Source organism: Diabrotica undecimpunctata, chromosome 8, assembly GCF_040954645.1.
Source record: "Diabrotica undecimpunctata isolate CICGRU chromosome 8, icDiaUnde3, whole genome shotgun sequence".
NCBI classification, from domain to species: domain Eukaryota; kingdom Metazoa; phylum Arthropoda; class Insecta; order Coleoptera; family Chrysomelidae; genus Diabrotica; species Diabrotica undecimpunctata.
Window position 1 is genome coordinate 9,589,456 of NC_092810.1, and position 20,841 is coordinate 9,610,296.

Below are 20,841 nucleotides of genomic sequence, written 5' to 3' on the forward strand. Positions count from 1 at the left end.
GTTTTTACTGTTGATATAAATAAAATCAATTAAACTTTTACTGCGAAAGGGTAGAATTTAATTTAATAAAAAACAAAAAGGATCTCCTTCGAGCCGGATTTGAACCAGCGACCTATGGATGACTACTCTGGTAATTCCACTACAGTCCACCGCTCTACCAACTGAGCTATCGAAGGTTATACATATTGCTGATAATACTGATATAATAGTGTAGGCTAGTCTGCACTACATAGTATGTAATTAGATTATTGTTATATCATATTTTGATCATATTATCAAAGAATATAAACGCATATAGAATATAGAAGGATCTTTCACTGTCATTTTTTAGTATCGTCAGAAGTTATACACATGTTATAGAGAAGTAGATTTTAGTTCTTTATTGTACCAGTAGGAAGCGCTCATGTCAGCGCTTTACAACAACTAAAATAATGAACGAGTGCCAGTGGGCAACAAATTCAACTTTAGACTTTAGATATTTTCTTATGTAGATGCCGCGTGTTCGTAGAATGCTTGTAGCATTAAATTTTTGCATTTTATAAAATTAAATCTACAAATAATATAATTAAAACTCTATTCTTATAAACTATAAATAAAATTAATTAAAAGATAATCACTGGAAGAGAAAGCCAAACAAATTCTAAGGTGTTTCGATCAAAAAACAATTCCTGATCTCGTTAGTACGCTAGAATTGCTTTTTAGCACATACACCAAAGAATTATTTTTTACAATTTAAAAATTCGAAATTATTAAAGTATAATTTCGGACTTTTAATTTCCCCACCGTTGCCTGGTTGCCTGCCGGATTAAATTCTTAGGTACTGAAATCTGGCATATTCTTATTCGTTGATAGTGACACTCTCTTAGGAGAAGGATAAATTTCTTTATTTTAAAAGAAAAAGTATCCTTCGAGCCGGATTTGAACCAGCGACCTATGGATAACTAATCTGGTAATTCCACTACAGTCCACCGCTCTACCAACTGAGCTATCGAAGGTTACATGCAATGCTATCAAATTTAAAAGCGCAGGCGTAGAAGAGATGACCGCTTGCTGTTTTATAATTTTTTTTAATGTATTATAAAATAAAATATATTTAAAAACATAATGTGTAATGTAATGTATATATTTAAAAAATGGAATAAAACGTTTTTTTATTTCATCTTCTGCCGGACTGTACAATAATATTAATTAAAAATCCTTTTTTTCTTATATTTTCCATTTATACTTTTTATAAAATTTATTAAACACGATATGTGTAAATATTCTCGTAACAAAAAGTCATGACTAGCGTCTAAAAATAAAGAAATCTTTTTTTATATTTAATTAACATACACAACCCACCCACCTTTCCACTATTATTCTTAGGGATGATTAATGAAATAATAGAATTTACCAAGGACAAAAAAATATTCAATCAGTGGTGGCACATGTTTCATGAATTGTGTTTTATTAACAATAGTTTTAATAACAAAATACATATTATGTAAAAAATAGTAAAGCCATGTTATTTGAAAACTACCATCTGGGTGTTGGGCGGTGTGACGGGAAATAATTTTGGATTTGGGTGAATGTTTGGTTGCTTGTACTGCTCTACCTTCAAATCGATTAGGCGTATTATACATGGGATAGGAAATTTCGTGACAAAGCTAGGCAACGCCATCCCCCTTTCCAAGCATATACCCCCTTGTAAATATACCCCACACTAGCTAACTATCTACGATTTCTAATCGACGATCTTGAATGCAGACGTTTCAAAAATTATAAAAACTAAGCAGATCATAGGAATAGAAAACAATGTATATCTCTCTAGTGGTTTTTTAAACCGCCGCCGTCCATGTGTCCATTTGCTGAGCGATCAACAAATGAAAAAATCGATTCAACGGTAATGGAAGTAAAATAACATTTTGTTGGTTTTGTAATAAGTCCCCTCTGGTCATTATTCCGTGTCCTCTACATTCAATGACAATAATTACTATTACTTGGAAAGGTCAAGTTCGGTGGGTAACTATAGAACTGGATTATGATTATTGCGTTATCTAAAAAATAATAATGAAGTTTTTTAACTTTAAGTAATTATGAATATCTAACCCTCTATTGCATGAATTTATTTTATTTTATTTTTTGACGAAATAAAATAAAATTATATTAAATTACTCTTAATAGATGTATGTAGAATTCACCGATATATATAGTTTTTTGAAAATGATCCAGTTTTTGAAAAAAAAATGTGTGCCCATTTGGGAACATTATGTATAAAAACTTTTATTAGAACCAATTGTCATACACATTAGATAGATGTATTGTCAGTAACACACTATTCCAAATTGTGAAACTTCTTAAAACAATTACTTTTAGAATGAAAGCATAAATGCACCTTACATTTCTCGCACTGGACCCTTGATTTTCCTTAACAGTTTATCAACTTACATCTTTCCCTGTTTACAGTCCAGTTTGGCCAGTGTGAAAACTGATCTGTTTGTACATATATATTGGGTCTAGGTTCAATGCATCTTCTTTTGGATGGTTGTTCGGGTGTAGAACTTCTAGGACGACCTACTTTTCTTTTTTGTAAAAGACCACTGTTAGTTAGTTGTTCAGCTAGAATTGTTTTGAAATTCAGCAGTGGTATAATCTCTTCAGTTTTTCCAATTTGTTTTTTAATTCGCCTGTCTAATAGCCAAGCATTGACTACTGCTACATCCAGCATATGATAGAAAATACGGTGGTACCATTTTTTACTTTTGATTTTGATTGGATATAATCCCAATAAGGAATCTTGCAGATCCACACCGCCCATGTGCCTGTTGTATTGTTGTACAATGTCTGGGCAATCAATTTCTTTCCTAGTTTTTTCGGTGCGAAAGAATCTTTCCACTTTGGCTGTTGGTTGAGTTCCACAATAATCTGACAGTAAAGACACAATTTTGTTGTCACACCACTGGACTGTATGTATTGCAGTATTCTCATACGTGCCAGAGTGTTCCTGAATGCTACCCCTTTGTAATTTTTTAATTTCCTTCTTTTGCCAACCTTTATAATTGAGAATTCGATTTGTACGGATTGTTGCGATAGAATGTATGCCTCGTTTTGACAAATATGACACCAGTGGTATGCTTGAAAAATAATTATCATAGAAGAGTTTGTGATGTTTATTGGATGGTACTTCTCTGCTCAACCGAACTACAACATTACTAGCAGCTCCCAAATTTACTTCATTCGGTAATTCTGTGTAACCATCTTTTCCAGCCAAAATTTCAAAATTATATGAAAATCCTGAGATTCCTGAGAGAACCCACATCTTGTATCCCCATTTATGAGGCTTTTTGGGATTGTATGTCTTCATGCTCGAACGTCCTTTGAACGATATAACTTGTTCGTCACAAGATAAGTGTTCTTCTAAAGGTATTTGCAAACACGATCTTTTTATTTGTTCAATCAGAGGCGCTATTTTGTCAAGACTGCGCGTATTTTCTAAATTATTACTAAAATGAAGAAACCTTTTAATTGTTTTAAAATGATTGATAGGCATTACATCTGCAACTTGTGAAATTCTTGTTGTCGGAGCCCAATAGCGTCTTGTAGTAGGTTGTCTTATTAGAGACATCCACAGCAATATCCCCATAAAATTTTCAATTTCTACAGGACATGTGGTAATTGGCTTTTGTGGATTTGTTTGAGCGCTGTATATACAAGTTTGTCGAACTACCTCAATTATAAAATCTGGTGTCAAAAAAAAACTAAACAATTTGTAAGGAGAGTTGAGCTGCAATATGTTGATTGGAAGTAATTCACTACCTTCAAAATGCAGTTCATCTATATTTCGCACAGTTTTTGAAGGATGCCATGTCATTTGACTTTTTTTGCTAGATTTTTGTTTAGTAGGTAGTTCAGTATCCGAATCATCGGTTGATAAATTATCATCTTCATTATCAGAGTCTTCTTGACTGTCAATGATTACTCTGGGCCGGGTGGTTTGTGCAGCTAACGGCTCAACATTATCTTCATCAGATAGTTCCGAATCTTCACTTTCAGATGGAATCTGTCGTAACTTATAGGGCTGAATAGTTTTTGCTTTATTGTTGTAAAACGATTTTGGTGGAATACTTTCAAATTCATCCATTTTTTTTCTGAAAAAAAAAGTTTACTTCAGGTTTATTCAAATTAATTTATTTAAACCAATAATGCATTAAATAAGTACCAACTTGATAAAAACAAGCTATAAAACATTAAATTTTTTCAGTTTCAAAATTTACTTTTAGCACACAATGTTCCCGTACGGGAACAGTAATAATTTGGGGCAAATTCTAACAACAACAAAGTAAATTTATTATTTCAATATATCAGTAGATCCTTACAACACTTATAAACGCGTATATAATTTTTATTTATCAAACTTACCTTATTTTTAGCTGATATTTGAAAATAAAATACACGTGCTAAACAAACAACTTACTCGAAGGTCACTTCAAACAAAACTGCTATTTATTGAAATAACCGGTGGGTATATCGGCAACACACAATACACATCTAAGAATGAACGTTCCCAAAAGGGAATAAGATGTGTACGCGCTTAAAATTGTCGATAGCAAATACTCATGGAAATTTTATATATTGAGTTCCCGTTTGGGTCCATTATGCAATAGAGGGCTAAGAAAGATATACATACAGATACATGATAATCAATATCCCCATCACTGGCATTACATCATATCTCTTTTGTTATTGGTCCGATTGGAGCGTGTGATGCGTTAAATGAAAGGAGAGGGGATAACGATTATATTAAGATAAAAAAACAAACAAGGCAACTACTAAACTGGCACTACACAGCATCTTCGTTATTAATGAACGTATAGCAACCTACGATATATCATAGGGCAATATGGATAAAAATAGATTTATAATAAGACACATTTTGATTTACTAACTCAAAGAAGGCTTCTGGCTAAGTACAAAATAAACAACTGATTGAATCCTAACATATGACATACCAAACGAAAGGGAAAGATATAACGAATATATTAAGACAAAAAAAAACAAACAAGGCAACTACCAAAAGGACACTACACAGCATCTTCGATATTAATTAACGTATAGCGACATACGAAATACCATAGGGCACTATGGATTAAAATAGATTTAAAATAAGACAAATTTTGATTCACTTAGTTAAACAAGGTCTCTGTCTGAGTGCAAAATAAATAACTGACCGAATCTTAACATGCGACATAGCAAATGAAAGGAGAGGATATAACGAATATATTAAGATAGAAAAAATCAATCAGTTTTTAGTTGTTACCAACCGTGGAAAAACGATGACGCCTATTAGATCGAAGTACTGTTTTGTGCGTCTTAAATCGTTTTATTTTGCATTTTTGCAAAAGTTTACATCTTTCAGCAAAAGCTTGCTATCTCTTTATTGAATTGAAAAGCCAAATATTTGGTGTAGGAGCACAATTCATCAACCTCCTGACGTCATAACACTATTAATACTACACTACTGCTAAAAAAATGTAATCAAAATCGTCCAGGAGGCTCTAAAAATGTTACAAGAAAAACTTGGTCCATAATAAACGATCTTCGAAATAAAACTGACACAGCTCAAACATTTTCTCTTTCAAACCCTGAAAATCTAAATGAACACTTCGTTAATACGAGTAAAAATATAACATTAACTATTTTGCCACAACAAGATCCTATTTACTATCTCCCCAATTAAAAAAAGGTCTCGAATTCATTCTTTATAAGACCAGTCGATAAATCTGAACTGATCCAAACAATCAGTAGTATCAAAAGCAAATCTTCCTGTAGTACTGATGGACTATCCATAAAAATGGCTGATCATTTAAATGAATTTACATTCTTTTTGAAGTCTGAAAGATATATTTTTTTGAATGTTCGGATTTAGACTAAAGAAGATCTTAACAAGACGATAAAGATTATTTAATAACCCTAATTATCCTGTTTTAGTTCTGGCACAATTTTAGTCATCATATAATACTGTACATTAAATCAACAGTAAAAATTTTCAAATAAGTGTGTTAATTAAATTATTTATTTTTAGGCTAACCTAGTTCCGTGTCCAAACTGCGGAAGAACATTTTATCCTGACCGACTAGTTGTCCATCAAAGAAGTTGCAAACAGTTACCTCACTCAGAAGTAAGTATTCGATTTAAACTTACGAATAGTTTATTATATCGTTGATAAAAAAGTTAAAGATGGTAAAGGTATTTCAAACATAAAGCTGAAACTATAACTGCCAAAGTAACTAGTGTTCGTCTTTCTTGGGAGTTAATTCATCCAATTTGTTTAAATTCTCTTCTGGCTACTCACGGTGCTTAGGTTGTTAAAAAATATTTGGATATTAATTTTATTAAAACTTGCTCTTGAATGAAACGACTGTAACGACAGATCGCCAACTACAGATTATATACCTATAGACAGTGGCGGTTGGTATATAAGTGCTGCGGAGCTGCAGAACCACCAAAATAATCCAAACAAAATTACTTTGAAAATTAAATAAAAAATATCACTACTTATAAAATTTAAATTCATTTAGATGGTTTTCGTGCATGGCCGCCTTTATTTTAATCTGTCGTCCGTCGCATCTCATGGCGACAGCAAGTCCCTCTTATTTGACCGGACCGGTGCTACTCCGAGCTGTAAACTGTTAAAGATATCCCCGATAACACCCGCTCAACCCCTCGCCTACACTTTTCAGGCGACGACTGAAAGCAATATTTGAGCTGCATTTGTCGCAGTTCGAACTAGTGTGTACAAACCTACGTTTATTGTAATTTTAAATAATCGGTGATCGCGACGCGACGACTGTTAAAATAAGTTGTCCTGCACGTAATTCGGTATTTATATTGAGTATATGAGAATAAAAGTGCTGTTCAGGATGGTTGTTATTTATAATTTGATTAATGTTAAGAGATTCTTTAAATATTCTTATGACGAAAAACTAGAATTAAAATGCAAAGGACGTCCTTTGCCGGATATTAAAATCGTAAAAGAATGATCAAGCCGAGGAAAAAATTACAAACGACAATTTAATTGCGATATTTATACGAGAAATAGTTGGATATGTGGCTGCAACAGAAAAAACGCTCTTTTCTGTTTTCCTTGTGTACTCTTTGGAGGTGATAAGTCATGGACGCAAGTTGGTGTAACAGACTTAGTACATTTAAGTGATAAAATAAAAAAGCACGAAACTTCTAAGCATCATTTGCACAATCAAATGGAATATGCTTTATTAGGCTCCGTGAATATTAAAGAACAGTTAGATTCTTCATACTGGATAAATATTCAAAAATTCAATGAAGCTGTAACAAAAAATAGGTATGTTCTCTCAAAAATTATAGACTGCATAAAATTTTGTAGTGTTTTCGAATTGGCGCTTCGGGGACACGACGAGACACAAACATCCGACAATCCTGGAATTTTTCGCGGCCTCATAAATTTTACTGCTGAATTGGATAAAACTTTAGCACAACACTTGGAAGAATCGATGGTTTTTAAGGGCATTTCTAAAGAAATTCAAAATGATATTTTGGACTGCATGTTGGAATTATGCCAGGATAAAGTTTTGGAGGAAATTCGGGAATCTCCATATCTAGCCGACGAGACTACAGACATTTCAGCAAAATCACAAATGGTTGTAGTATTTAGATATTGTCGAAATGGAGCACCGGTAGAACGATTTTGGACATATTTGGTACCTTCAAAATTAAATGCAGATACTTTAAGCAAAAACATTTTCAGTGTTTTGGATCCTATCCTGGAAAACTCAAATAATAAACTAATTGCTCAGAGTTATGATGGGGCAGCGGTCATGTGTGGACAGCACGCAGGAGTTCAAGCCAGAATCAAAGAAAAATATCCATTTGCTCATTTGGTACACTGTTACGCGCATCAATAAAATTTAATAATGTCTAAGGCTTGTTCCGAAAACTCTCAAGTTAGACTTTTTTTTGGAAATTTAAATGAAATCCCTACCTTTTTTAAAAATTCGCCACAACGAGTGGCAGTTTTAGATAAAATCGTCCAAAAGAAAATTCCTCATGGCGCTCCAACTCGCTGGAACTTCAATATTCGAACTGTTAATGTTGTGTTTGAACATCGATCTTCTTTTATCGAATGTATGGAAGAAATAGAAGAATCGTTTGATAAGGCAGCTGTCTGTAGTTCAGCGTCTTCCATTCGAAGAATACTAGTGGATCAAAATTTTGCTTTTTGGTTAACATTTTTCCATCGCATAATGCTACAAGTAGACGTTTTGTATAATGCCCTTCAAAAGACTAAAACGGATCCTTTGGAAATCAATTAAAAGGTGACAGATTTCGAAAGATACATGAATTCAGTTAGAAATTCAATAGATGATACCATTGACCAAGGTTCTAGTTTATGCGTTGAACCATTACCAACTAAAAGGTTATGAAAGGATAACAGTCCAGTAGGTCATCGGAGAGCATCTATCGAAGTTTGTGATATAATCATAAATTGTGCAAATGATAGATTTGCTTTTAAAAATCACCTACTTGCAACTTCATTGCTTTATCCTGAGCAATTTGATAATTATTGTGATAATTTCCCAGATGATAATTTAAGCCTGACTTGCGCGTCATATCCAAATTTAGATAGGGAGCGCTTGAAGACTGAATTATCTGTTATTTATTTTAGAAGAGACTGTAGAGACATTAATGGGGCAATACCTTTTTTAAAATTTTTAATTGAAAATAATTTAACAGAGCCTTTTCAAGAAACTGTAAAACTGCTTCAAATTCTAATTACAGTGCCCATGAGTACGGCAGAAGCTGAAAGGTGCTTTTCGAGTTTAAAACGGATTAAAACATTCTTGAGAAATTCCATGACTGAAGACCGACTTGTAGCATTAACCATGTTGTCAGTAGAAAAAACACTTATAAAAGAAATACCAAACTTTAATGAAAAAGTTATAGACAAGTTTGCTTTAAAAAAAAATCGACGAATCGAGCTTATTTATAAAAAAAAAATAATATATTTGGCTCTGTGTGTAGTTAGTTCGTAAGACCCTATAATGCAATTATTTTTGTGGCGATTTTGTTTGTAGTGTTTTTTCGTTTTCTTCTTATAGTTTAGAAATTCCAACCAATCCCTCACGAATGTCGTATTACCACCAAACACAGTCATGCCTCCTAACCGACCATCTAGTGGTTTACAAGGTCCACCTACTGGTGAATGTTCGATATGCGGAAAGAAGTTCGGAATTCACTCTTTAAAAGTCCACGAAAAGAAATGCTACAAACAATGGGCAGAAGGAAACCATTCGTCAGAAAAAACTCCACCTCCGGCAAAAATTAAGACTTCTCCAGGGAAAAGAATAGGTAAGTCAGTATTTTTTTAAACAATTATTAATCAATATGTATATAAGTAATTACAAAATGATATATTAAATCATAACTTTTATAGGTAGGTATGTAAATAACAACATTTTAATTACAACAGCATAGTTCAATAATCTAAATTTAACTTAGATAAATGTTCATCATCATCATTATCTTTGGCTCGACAGTCATTTGTGGATCCTGGTAGGCTCTAAGATTAGATGCCATTCTCTTCGGTTTCTGGCGACCTGTTGCAATTTCCATTGCTCTCTGTCTTCCCACAAGTTGACGTCTAATTCTCGTTCTATGATCTCTCTGTCAATGCCTTCTCTAAAACTTAGTCTAGGTTTTCCTCTCTATTTTTTACCTTGTGGTGTCCAATATTGTATCTGTTTAGGAAACGATTCTCTCATTCTTTGCACGCAATCATACCATCTTAGTTGGTTTGTTCTAATGTATTCGCTTATTGTACGCCTGACATTCATAATTTCTCGAATTCTATGATTTCTAACATTATGTTACCTTGATTTACCAGTATCGTGTCTACACAAATCAATTTCGGCTGCTTCTAAGATTTTAAGAGTTCTTTCTGTTAGCGGACACACTTCACTGTTATAAGTTGTCATACTTTTTACGGGAGTGTTATATTTTGTGTTTATTTTCTTTTATTATATTTCTATCCCACAATGTATGATTCAGCTGGCTTATTGCTGTTTTTCTTTTTTTTGCGGTTAATAGCTTCCTCCATTAGTCCATCCACTCGTAATATACATGCTCACATATTTATATTTCGTACATTGTTTTATTTATTGTTGATATTCCTCAAGTGCCATGATTTGTTATTCTCCGCCGATATACATGTGTTCCGTGTGGCCGATATTTACCTCTGAGCCCCACTTTTTGGTATTTTTTTATTAATTTTGGCATCATATATTCAGCATTCTTATAATCCTGTGCAATTACTAACTGATTTGCTGCAAAGCATAATATGTACACCTGTATTATTGAGAGTTTCCAAATTCCTAAAGCTTTTTCTGGATAGATTTCTTAGACTCTTTTAATTTTAATCTGGCGTTGTTGTTTTGTACAGATTCTAGACAGGTATTTATAATATTCGCTTCGCGGAGTGATTCCCAAGGTTTTTGTTGGGGAATGCTGTCATAAGCTGTTCTGAGATTCACATATACAAGGTGAGTTTCCTGGCTCCTTCCCACCCTTTTATCTATTTTTGTTTGAGAGACGTAGAATAAATGATCTATTGTGAATCGCCTTGCTGTAAATCCTGCTTGTTGCTTTGTTTCCTTTTCAAGAAATTCACATTTTTTTGAAAACTTTCCATATCCTCTTGAAATTGTACTGAGGACTGAAATGCTTCTATAATTATCACAGTTTTTTTTTACTTCCGTTCTTATGAATTGTACTTATATAGAAAGTCTGCCATTCGACGAAAATTATCATATTATTTATTCATTTCTGAAAAATATTCGCTAAATTTTTAAACAGCTTGTCTGTCTCATATGTTAAAAGTTTCGAGGGGACACTGCCTGGATCTGGAGACTTTTGGGTTCTCCTCCTCATCAGTCCTGATCCCTTTTGGGATGTGGTGACACCATCAGGCCTTTACAGTTTTTTCACGATTTCCCTCCATCCGTTCCTGTCCTGGGCTAGTTGTTCGGCTTTATATAACCCTTGGTTAATCAATATTTTTGTTTGATCTACGCAACGGCTTGAAGATCTTCCCCTAGGTCTCTTTCCTTCAACTCTACCCTCGACTATCAGTTTTTCCATCGTACCTGTTCTAGCAATGTGTCCAAAATACTGCAAATATCTCTGTTGTATTTGTTTAAGCAATCTATCATTTAGTTTAAGTTGTGCTAATATCGATACGTTAGTGGGATGATCAATCCAGGATATTCTTAACATGCGGCGGTATACCCACATTTTAAAGGCGTCTAGTTTATTTTATCCGCATATTTTCTCCATACCTCCGCTTTATCCCTTTCTCGTCATTTATAATATGTTGGTTTTGATCCAATATTATTTATTTGATTGGTTTAAATTCCCTGGATAGATATCGAACTTTGTTATATAACTCATGGGATTCATACCTAGTTCTTCGCATTCTTCATTGATATGTTTATTTTTATCATCCCTACATGCTCTTTTAATTTCTCTATTTAAACTTGCTAATTCGTTTTTGTTGCTATCGTTTTGATATATGAGAGATTTGATTCTTCTTCGCTCTTCGAGAAGTTGCAGTGTTTTGTCTGTCATCCAGTGTTTTCTCTTGATGATATTTATTTTGGTTCTGGTTCTTTCTACAAGGGTTTTTATGGCATTTCTGAAATCTTTCCACATTTTTTCTGGGTTGTCTTGTGTGTTTAACACACTAGTTTCCTTTAATGCATCTTTAAATGTTTTCGGCTTTGAAATCTTCAGCCTGTTTTAATTTTGGTGCGGCATTGTTCTTTTTAGCTTCATCTTGCAGCAAGCCCATAACAATTTATGATCGGATCCACATTCAGCTCTTGGTCTAGTTTTTTCGCGTGTAAAACATGTCTTCCATCTGTTTCTAATCAATATGTAGTCGATTTGTATTCTCCATTTGGGCTGGTCCATGTCGATAAACAACGGGCATGATATTTGAACATTATGTTTACAATGGCCAAACTATTTTTGGTTGCAAAATCTATTAAACGTTCGCCTCGGCTGTTTCTAATACCTAACCCATCGTTTTCTACATTTTGGATGTTATCATTTCTTGTTTCTCCTCGCCCATGATTATGAGTGGTTCTTTAGATGAAATATTTCTTATTGTGTCTTCAATAACGGAGTATACGTCTTCCACTTCTTTGTCTAATGCGTCTGAGGTTGGCATATAGACCTGAAGAATGTGCATTTTGTTTGGTGATGCTAGTAGTAGTAGTTTGGTGATTTGGGTTCTCAGAGATATACAAATCTCTTACGAAACTCTTTATTACTCTTTAATTTTTCCTTTGGAAACTCTTATAGGTGATGCTGAACTGAATATTTGTAGTACTTTTTTCAAAGGTTGATAAGTTTATAATCTGACGCTAATAGCTGTGATGATAACCAACCTCCGATAGGGAAACCCATCACAATAAGAAGATCCTTCTATATCGTTAACAAATAAACAAACTAACGATAACATATATATATATATATATATATATATATATATATATATATATATATATATATATATATATATCGTATTTCAGTTAGTAACCTAACCTAGGTACATAGTGGTTGAAGATATCCTTATTAAAATACGATTCAATCAGTTTCTGCAATAATTAAAATTATTTCATACATTGTCTTTACTCCGTATTTCCAAACTTCTATAATTAGACACATACTTTTAGCAAACACTAAATTCCAAACCTTTGCAGAACACACTACCAATAGCACTATTTCAACAACCGCACATGACAGTCCTGTTTCATCCAGAACATCACCATTATTTCCCTGCTACATTTGTAATGAACTGTTTGATGTGAACTCGATTTATAAACACGAACCCCAATGTTTAAAAAAGTGGAAAGCAGAAAACGATAAACTGCCTAAGCACAAAAGAAAGCAACAGCCTCTTCAACCCGATATCAAGTTTACACGTGAGTAGACAGCAACCAACATTAATAATATATAAGAAGAAAAGTTCGTATAGGTCAGAAATTTTGTTGTATTAATTTATAAAAATTATTAACTATATTTAATAATGCTTATTTCTATTATATAAAAAATTCCAATGAAGTGGGATATATATATATATATATATATATATATATATATATATATATATATATATATATATATAAATGAACCATAAATTGAAACTATTTGAACATTGTATCGTTTCCTGATATATAGTAAAGAATATATTAATTTATATTTTATGTTTAAATTAACGGCCTGATTCTATCCTATCAAGTGGTCCTGACTTTAATATACCTAGAAATTTGGACATTATGTTTGTTAAATATTTAATTTCACAGTTTCAGTTACCGATGGAAAACAAAAACCAGTAAGCGGCAGGTGGTTAGTACGTCTGCAGCCACTTCGTCTTTGATGTCTGTCTCAGTTGCAAACGTTACATCATGATCAAACAATTTCCCTCCTTCAAAATGTCGCAGGAGATTTCCAATTCATTGCCTAGTAATATCAAAGGCATTATCCAGAAGAAACACACTACAGGGTATACTGTACTCGAGTAATAAACAATGACATCTGTGTACACCTGTTTTAGCGCCCGTGGACTAAAAATATGCTTAGAAAAAGCCAATTCTACAGCGAAAGTATTATTTACTTTATCTCTAGGTCTATTTACTCAACTCCTGCTTTTACTCAATTCCTCCAAGTTCTACTAAAATAAATATCTTTTATAATGAAATAAAAGTTCTAGTGTAATTGGTATATTGTTGAAATTATTAACGCACCGCTTTGGGGTACGAATTTTTCCAGTACTGGCATCAAAAACAAGTAGATCCACCTATGATCCAGATGCACTAAAAAGATGCCCACTTCAGGGGCCGTAACAACTACCGGTCGTGGCTTATTTTCCATACAAACCAAGACAGAACTCAACTGAGTACTATCTTTATTTTTTTTTCTTTGAAAATATATATTTTAATGGCAATATATTTAATAAACATGGTAAGACTTTATATATTTTTATTTCCTGTACCTTTCTGCGATGGGCATGGGAGGAAAATATTCAAGGAACGTACCGAGAGCTCAAACTGATCGGGCTGTCGGGCAGAACAGAATCCTGATGGGCAGAACAATGGGCGTTTCTTTTGTATATCCTTAAAAATATTCAAAGGATTTCTCGCTTCGTTTCCCCCAAACAGAATAAATTATTGGCTATTAACATTTTTTTACAACATGGTGGATGTTGCTGCTTTATGCGCATCTATAATATATATGGAGCACAACCAATATGCGACGGAAATTCCTTAAAGATCTTGCAAAGCAGTTATGTATTTCTGCCATAAAAAGTCGTAGTAACATTTCAAAAGTAGTGGCAAAACCTTTTATACGCAATTTCATAGAAAAAATTCTTGATCGGCACCTATCAACCAGTCGACAGGGACGAACCATCTCGTGATGATTCTTGGTTGGTAGTTGCACTGCCTGACAATTGAATGAAAGACAGGTAACACAAAGAAAATATGTCACATATGAAGAAAACTGGTCTGTAATGAAGACTCTGTAAGAAAAGAAATATGTGAAACCTGAACCCAATAGGACGGTTAGGTACTTAGATTCGATTTACATTGTATGTATCGTATATACTTTTTTAGGTTTCATTTACATTCCGGGTGCCTACAGCATTATTAGAAGCTGTAAGAGGGTTTTCAGACGAGGATACTGTATGCGAGATACTGTATGCGAGATACAGAATTTTCGATGGCTGCTGTACCGGATTCACGGGCATGCTCGTCAGTATGAAAATAGTAGCAGTGCAGTGCGGTTATTTTTTTGGATTATGGATGTAGAAGAGTGTGTTATGCTGTGGTACATATTAAATAAAAAGAAAAAGAAACTGAAAAGACGACGTAATTTGTGGTTTCATCCTATTGTAGAATTAAGAGAAACCAAGGGAACGTATAGTTTGCTGTATCAAGATTTATTGCAAGATCCATCGAAGTTTTTTAACTATTTTCGAATGTCTGTGAAGTCGTTTAAAGAACTTCATAAAATGTTGGAAATTCAATTGCGTAAAAAAGACACAACTATGCGTAGAAGTATTTCATCAAAAGAACGGCTTTCCATGACTTTAAGTTAAAGTTAAAGTCTATGACTTAAATTTAAAATAAATCTGTGTACTTATCTCCAATTTGTAAATTGTTTACCTCGCCCTAAATAAAAAATGACCGTATTCCTTTCACAATAATGTAGTTTGATATTCGTTAAATAATCAAAATTCCAATTAGCAAACTTTTAAAACTAAACTGTATACGTATGAAACAAAATACCTATATATTTATAATAAAAACATGTTTATTTCTTACCATATTCATTTTGCTGTACTGCAGTCATGGCCTCAAAATTTTCGCTTAGAATTTTCGACCCAGTACTGCTGCTTTTTATTTCTATTGATCCCATAGACAGGGATTTGATTGTACCAAACAAATAAATTTGTCATTACCAAATACAGCACGCCCCATTATTTAACTATATTCAGAAAACACCTTCTTTCTTTCGTTGCTCATTCACAATTATTCGACAGAAAATCGCGCGTCTATGGAATGTGGTGCAAAAGTATTCGTGTCTGAAAGCGTCCATTTAACGTAATGGTTCTTCTGTATCTGGCATACGCATTCAGTCGTCGGCGACAGGAAGGTTCGAGATACTGAATTCGGTATCTCGCATACTGTATCCCTCGCGCGTCTCGTGTGAAAAGCTCCATTTGAGTCTATGTAATATCTGCGTCTCGGATACGCGTATCTCGGATACAGTATTATCGTCTGAAAGGGGGCTAAGACCTCCAGATGTTATTAATTACCTGCAACTATTAAAAAAAAACCTAAAAAGAAGTACAAAGTGTACTACAAGACTATTTTGTAGATGCTACGGAACAAGAACTAAAGGCGAATTTAAATAAAAAAAAAAAAACATGGCTAAAAACTTCTAAAGTTACCCAGGTACCTTTCCAGTTATATAAGAATTATTAAAAACTAATAAATTTTATTAAATTTTAAGCGGCACTAACATACATATAAGTACCAATATATAATCTTGTTTTAGTTAATTTTGTAAAATTCGATCATAATTTTTAAAATTTCGAAGCTTGTGTGTTTTAAACTAAACGATCAAAAAATGCATGTAACACGGTATTTTTACGTAAAGATTGCATTTTAACCAAGATCGATAGAGTTCAACGACATTCGTGTCGTTTCGTATGAATGTTGACCCCTAATTGATAACTAACACTTACCCCCAAAGGAAGTGGTGTGTTCCCTACAAAAATTATAATGAGCGTAATATAGCTTGTACGCGAGTTGAAAATTGCAGTCTAAAAATGAAAGAACAATTTTATAATAAATCGAGCTTGAAATTTTTTTAAAAATATTCCAAAATTAAAGAACATAACCATGAAAAGAAAAACTTAATAGGCACAACTGTATAGACGAGTTTGACACTTGAAATGTGTAGTATGAGATACTACAAAAAGACTCATCTAGGGATTCATTAATGCTTTAGTGGAACTAGTTTTAAATAAACAATCAAAACATCAAACTCAGTATTTTGTTCATGACTTAAAAACTTGTCTATTTAGAGATTTGACGTCAACGGACAACTTTTTTAGAAAAAACGATACACAAAAAATTAACATCGGTTAATAAACAAAAAAGTTATTGCAAAATGGACAACAAAACCACTGGTTTTGAATACTATTAATAACTTTTTTATTATTTTTGTTAAATAAATTTGTTTCAATGGACCTAAACTTTGGTGTCTTATCGTGTTCAAATTGTGTGCAAAAGGGGGGCCAGATTGGTTGAATAGTTTAAAAGAAATTTTATTTGTTTATAAGATTTTTTGAAAACGGAGCTTATTTCTAAGGCTGGTCCAGATAATTTGACTGAATGGATCTCAATAATCCAGAGCTTATTGTGTTTCTTAAGACGTAAACTATTAACCTTGTAACCGTTTTAAAAGTTTCAAACAAAGTTTCAAAAATTTATTATTATAATTCCTGATATACTTAAATATTAATCCCGCCACCTATCCACCAAGTACGGAAACATCAGCTCTAGTAAGTGGTCGGTGCTTGTATCCCATAGAGTTTCTCACATTTAAGAGCTGACGCAAAATTGTTAGTGGCGTTTTGTTAAATCAGCTGAAAATATTGCTGAGATTTTATCACGCGAGTTATCAGCCCAAGAAATTCTGGACAACAAGTTGTGGTGGTCCGGTCCTGCTTTTCTTCTTAATCATCATCATCATCTTTGGCTCTACAACCCTATGTGGGTCTTGACCTGTTCAAAAATTAGTCTCCATTCCCCCCTATCTTTCGCCCTGGCTTTCCAATTTCTGACTCCTAGATTCCTCAAGTTATCTTCGACTTGAGTTTTAAATCTAGATCTTGGCCTGCCTCTTTTTCTGTTTCCTACTGTCTCTTGATATAATATCTGTCTTTGGGGGTCTCCAGTGTCCATTCTTTCAAGGTGTCCTAGCCACCTAAGTCTATTAATTCTAATAGACCGGACGATGTTGCATTTTTCATAGCATTGATACAATTTAAAATTGTAGCTCCCGCACCATATCCCGCTTTCTTGTACTCCTTCGTATATGTGCCTAAGTATTCTTCTTTCAAAGCGGCCTAACAGTTCTTCGTTGCTTTTTACCATAGTCCATGTCTCTGACCCGTATGTCAGGACAGGTTTAGTAAGAGTTTCATGTATTAGTATCTTGGTTTTTCTGTTAATTATGTGTGATGTTAAGAGCTGCTTTAGTCCAAAGTAAGCTCTGTTCGCCAGGTATATTCTTCTCTTAATTTCTACGCTTACTAGGTTGCTGTTATTTAGTTGTGTTCCAAGATATATAAACTCCGAGACCCCTTCGAATGTGTGCTTCTGTCACCAGATCTTGTGGTGCCTATGTCAATGTCAATGTCATCTGCGTAGGCCAATATCTGTACACTTCTATTGATGATCGTACCTCTGGTTGTTATGCCCGACTTCTCTATTGCTCTTTCTAGCGCGATGTTAAACAATAGGCACGATAGACAAGATGAACAATTGACATGACAGTTGCCCGAAGAGAAGACGAATTAACATGACAGACGAAAAGAAGATGAATTGACATGGCAGTCGAAAAGAAGACGAATTGACATGACAGACGCCTTAAAAGAATGCACACAATTCAAACACGATAGTAATCTTAAGTTCATGTACATTTCAAATGTAATAATTCAAAAGCAACGATTTTGTTGTTCGTTTTGCAATAACTTTTTTGTTTATCAACCGATTTTAATTTATCATTTTTGACAAACCGCGTATATGACTAAAAAATTTATTATTTGATTATTGTACTCTCGGTTTTAGATCATTCAGGACTTTTCACAAATTGGGTCAAACCTTCCACGTTTGAATCGGTATCAATAGAGTGTTATACCGGTTATTTTAGTATCCCTGCCTCGTCAGACAATCCTTTGTATCATCGAAAATTATATTTGTAAATAGTCTTCGTTCATCGCCATCCAACTAGATGACATCTCTGTAAGCTAACCACTGAAGTGAGAAATATTTTGGAGACATTAGTTGTCCGGAGTTGACAGGAGTTGTCTGACGAGGCAAGGATGGTGAAATAACCGTTATCAAACTCTATTTTTACCGATTTAAATTCGGTAAGCTTGACTAATTTGTGCTCCAATGCCATATATTTGGCCACATATTGGCTTTTTAATTCATATAGATTTATACAGGGTGAGACATGAGGAACTTTACATACTTCTACCATATGTAGAGTCCCTCAGGGAGCATATCATGTGGCCACTAAAAATGTCAACTCCTCTTCTTTATTAATTAACAGGGTGATTTGTGTAATTGACCATTTATTTCATTTTACTGTAGTGTTTATACGGCTCATTTGATTTCTTTAATTTTTGCATGATACAGTACACTACTATCAAGCATTCGACTGGTATTAGCTAAACTAAAAAATTCCAGGACTGGCTTTGGAAAACTTAATTTAGGGATTCGTATTAAATATTACACCCTGTATATATTCTTTTTAAAATGCAATAAGTGGTTTTCAAACTACATAAATAGCCAATGAAAACGACATATGCGACAATGTTGTCGCACTTTTATTAAATTTTTAGTGAACGATCAAATCTTACCAAAAATAGAACAACCATAATGAAGTATCACATTATAAGGTAATTAATTTAAACAAATGTTATAAATTTCAAACATTTTAATTGAAATGATAAACTGAGTCACTGCACAACAAAAAACAGTAACTACTAACAATAACGAAGAACAATTTAAAAAAAAACTAAAAATATGTACATAGTTATGATAAACCCATAAATTAGAGCTGGAAAAGATACAATAATGGTAACAAAATAAAAATAATTCAAAATAGATTTTCGAAATGGAACCCTGCAGCCTGTACACATTTTTGTTGCCGAATTGTTAATTGACGTATTGAATTACGGATACTCTGGGGATCGTTTCTAATAGTATTACAACAATGTATAATTCTATCAATTAATTGTTGTCGGTTATTAATATTCACTGCGTAAACTAGTTGCTTCAATCGTCCCCAAATATGGTAATCAACGGGATTGAAATCAGGGGATCTTGAAGGCCACGAAGTAGGACCTGCACGTCCTATCTACCTGTTGCCATAAACATTATTGAGATGTTTGAGTATTGAGAACATAAACATGCTGAAAATACATCCCTCGGATAGCAACGTTCGCGTTGGCAAGCAAATTCGGCAAAATATTTTGTAGAAAGTTCAAATAGACCTGCCCTGTTAAAGGACCATCAAAAAAGTGAGGACCTACTAATTGGTTATTTATGACATCAATCCACACGTTAACTGAAAACCTTAACTGAGAACGACGTTCTCGAATAGCATGGGGATTTTCTTCTGCCCACACATGTGAATTTCGTGAATTATTTATCCCGTCTCTGGTAAATTGGGCTTCATCTGTAAATAGTGTCCTGTATAGCGTTGGTCGATTATTGTTAATCCATCTACAAAATTCCAACCTATCGATCTCATCTCCAGCATGTAGTCGCTGAACCATTTGAATGTGATATGGGTATAGATTATTTTTTTGTAAGACTCTACTTACTTTTGATTGTGTAACATTGAGTTCTCGACTTACTTGTCTAGTGCTTATTGTAGGGTTCATAGTAACGGCGTCCATAATGTCATCTTCCTGCGCTTCATCTACATGTCGCTCTGTTGTTCCACTAGGAAAAGTGCCATTTTCTCGCAAATAATTAAAAACTGACCCAAATGTTGGATGACTGGGAGTTCGACGATTAGGAAATCTCCTGCGATATTCTCTACTAGCAGCCCTATCATTCCCATTACAGAATCCATAAACAAATATTATGTCTGCATATTCTGTGGTCGAAAACTGATGTGGCATTTTGAACGAAAGTAACAAAAGCTCTACCAAAACTAACACAATGTACTTAACGTAGATATGACAGAAGAAATATGTATTCTTGTACACATAAATAACAATTGATAATGACAATAATGACAATGGGTATAAAATATCAAGAAACGTCAAACGGTCAACGCCAACCTTCATTTTAAACTTTTTTAGATTTATTTTTATTTAGTACAGTTGATGCAATGTATTATTATTTGACATAAAATTTTAATCATTTACAATCAACAAAAACTAACACATACAAGAGATTTGACTTTTTAATCAATTTAATTTATTATTTATCGAAAATAATGCCCCAATACGAT

At 33.5% G+C, this 20,841-nt stretch overlaps 1 protein-coding gene and 2 non-coding genes across 7 annotated transcripts in view; 1 reads left to right on the forward strand and 2 right to left on the reverse strand.

The window, feature by feature from the left end:
• Positions 1-20,841, forward strand: part of LOC140449244 (uncharacterized) — a 151,367-nt gene that overhangs the window by 86,537 nt on the left and 43,989 nt on the right. For 2 of the 5 annotated variants that reach the window (XM_072542448.1, XM_072542449.1), the window contains exons 6-8: positions 6,062-6,157; positions 9,114-9,363; positions 12,750-12,998. In XM_072542448.1, coding sequence (XP_072398549.1) covers positions 6,062-6,157; positions 9,114-9,363; positions 12,750-12,998 — 595 coding nt within the window. Of the gene's footprint in view, positions 1-6,061; positions 6,158-9,113; positions 9,364-12,749; positions 12,999-13,379; positions 13,899-20,841 lie in introns of those variants that run through there. The other 3 variants (XM_072542451.1, XM_072542450.1, XM_072542452.1) reach the window with 3 other exon arrangements.
• Positions 85-176, reverse strand: TRNAY-GUA (transfer RNA tyrosine (anticodon GUA)). The gene is given in 2 exon segments: positions 85-120; positions 140-176. It is a non-coding gene; the product is annotated as a tRNA-Tyr (tRNA).
• Positions 904-995, reverse strand: TRNAY-GUA (transfer RNA tyrosine (anticodon GUA)). Its single transcript is given in 2 exon segments — positions 904-939; positions 959-995. It is a non-coding gene; the product is annotated as a tRNA-Tyr (tRNA).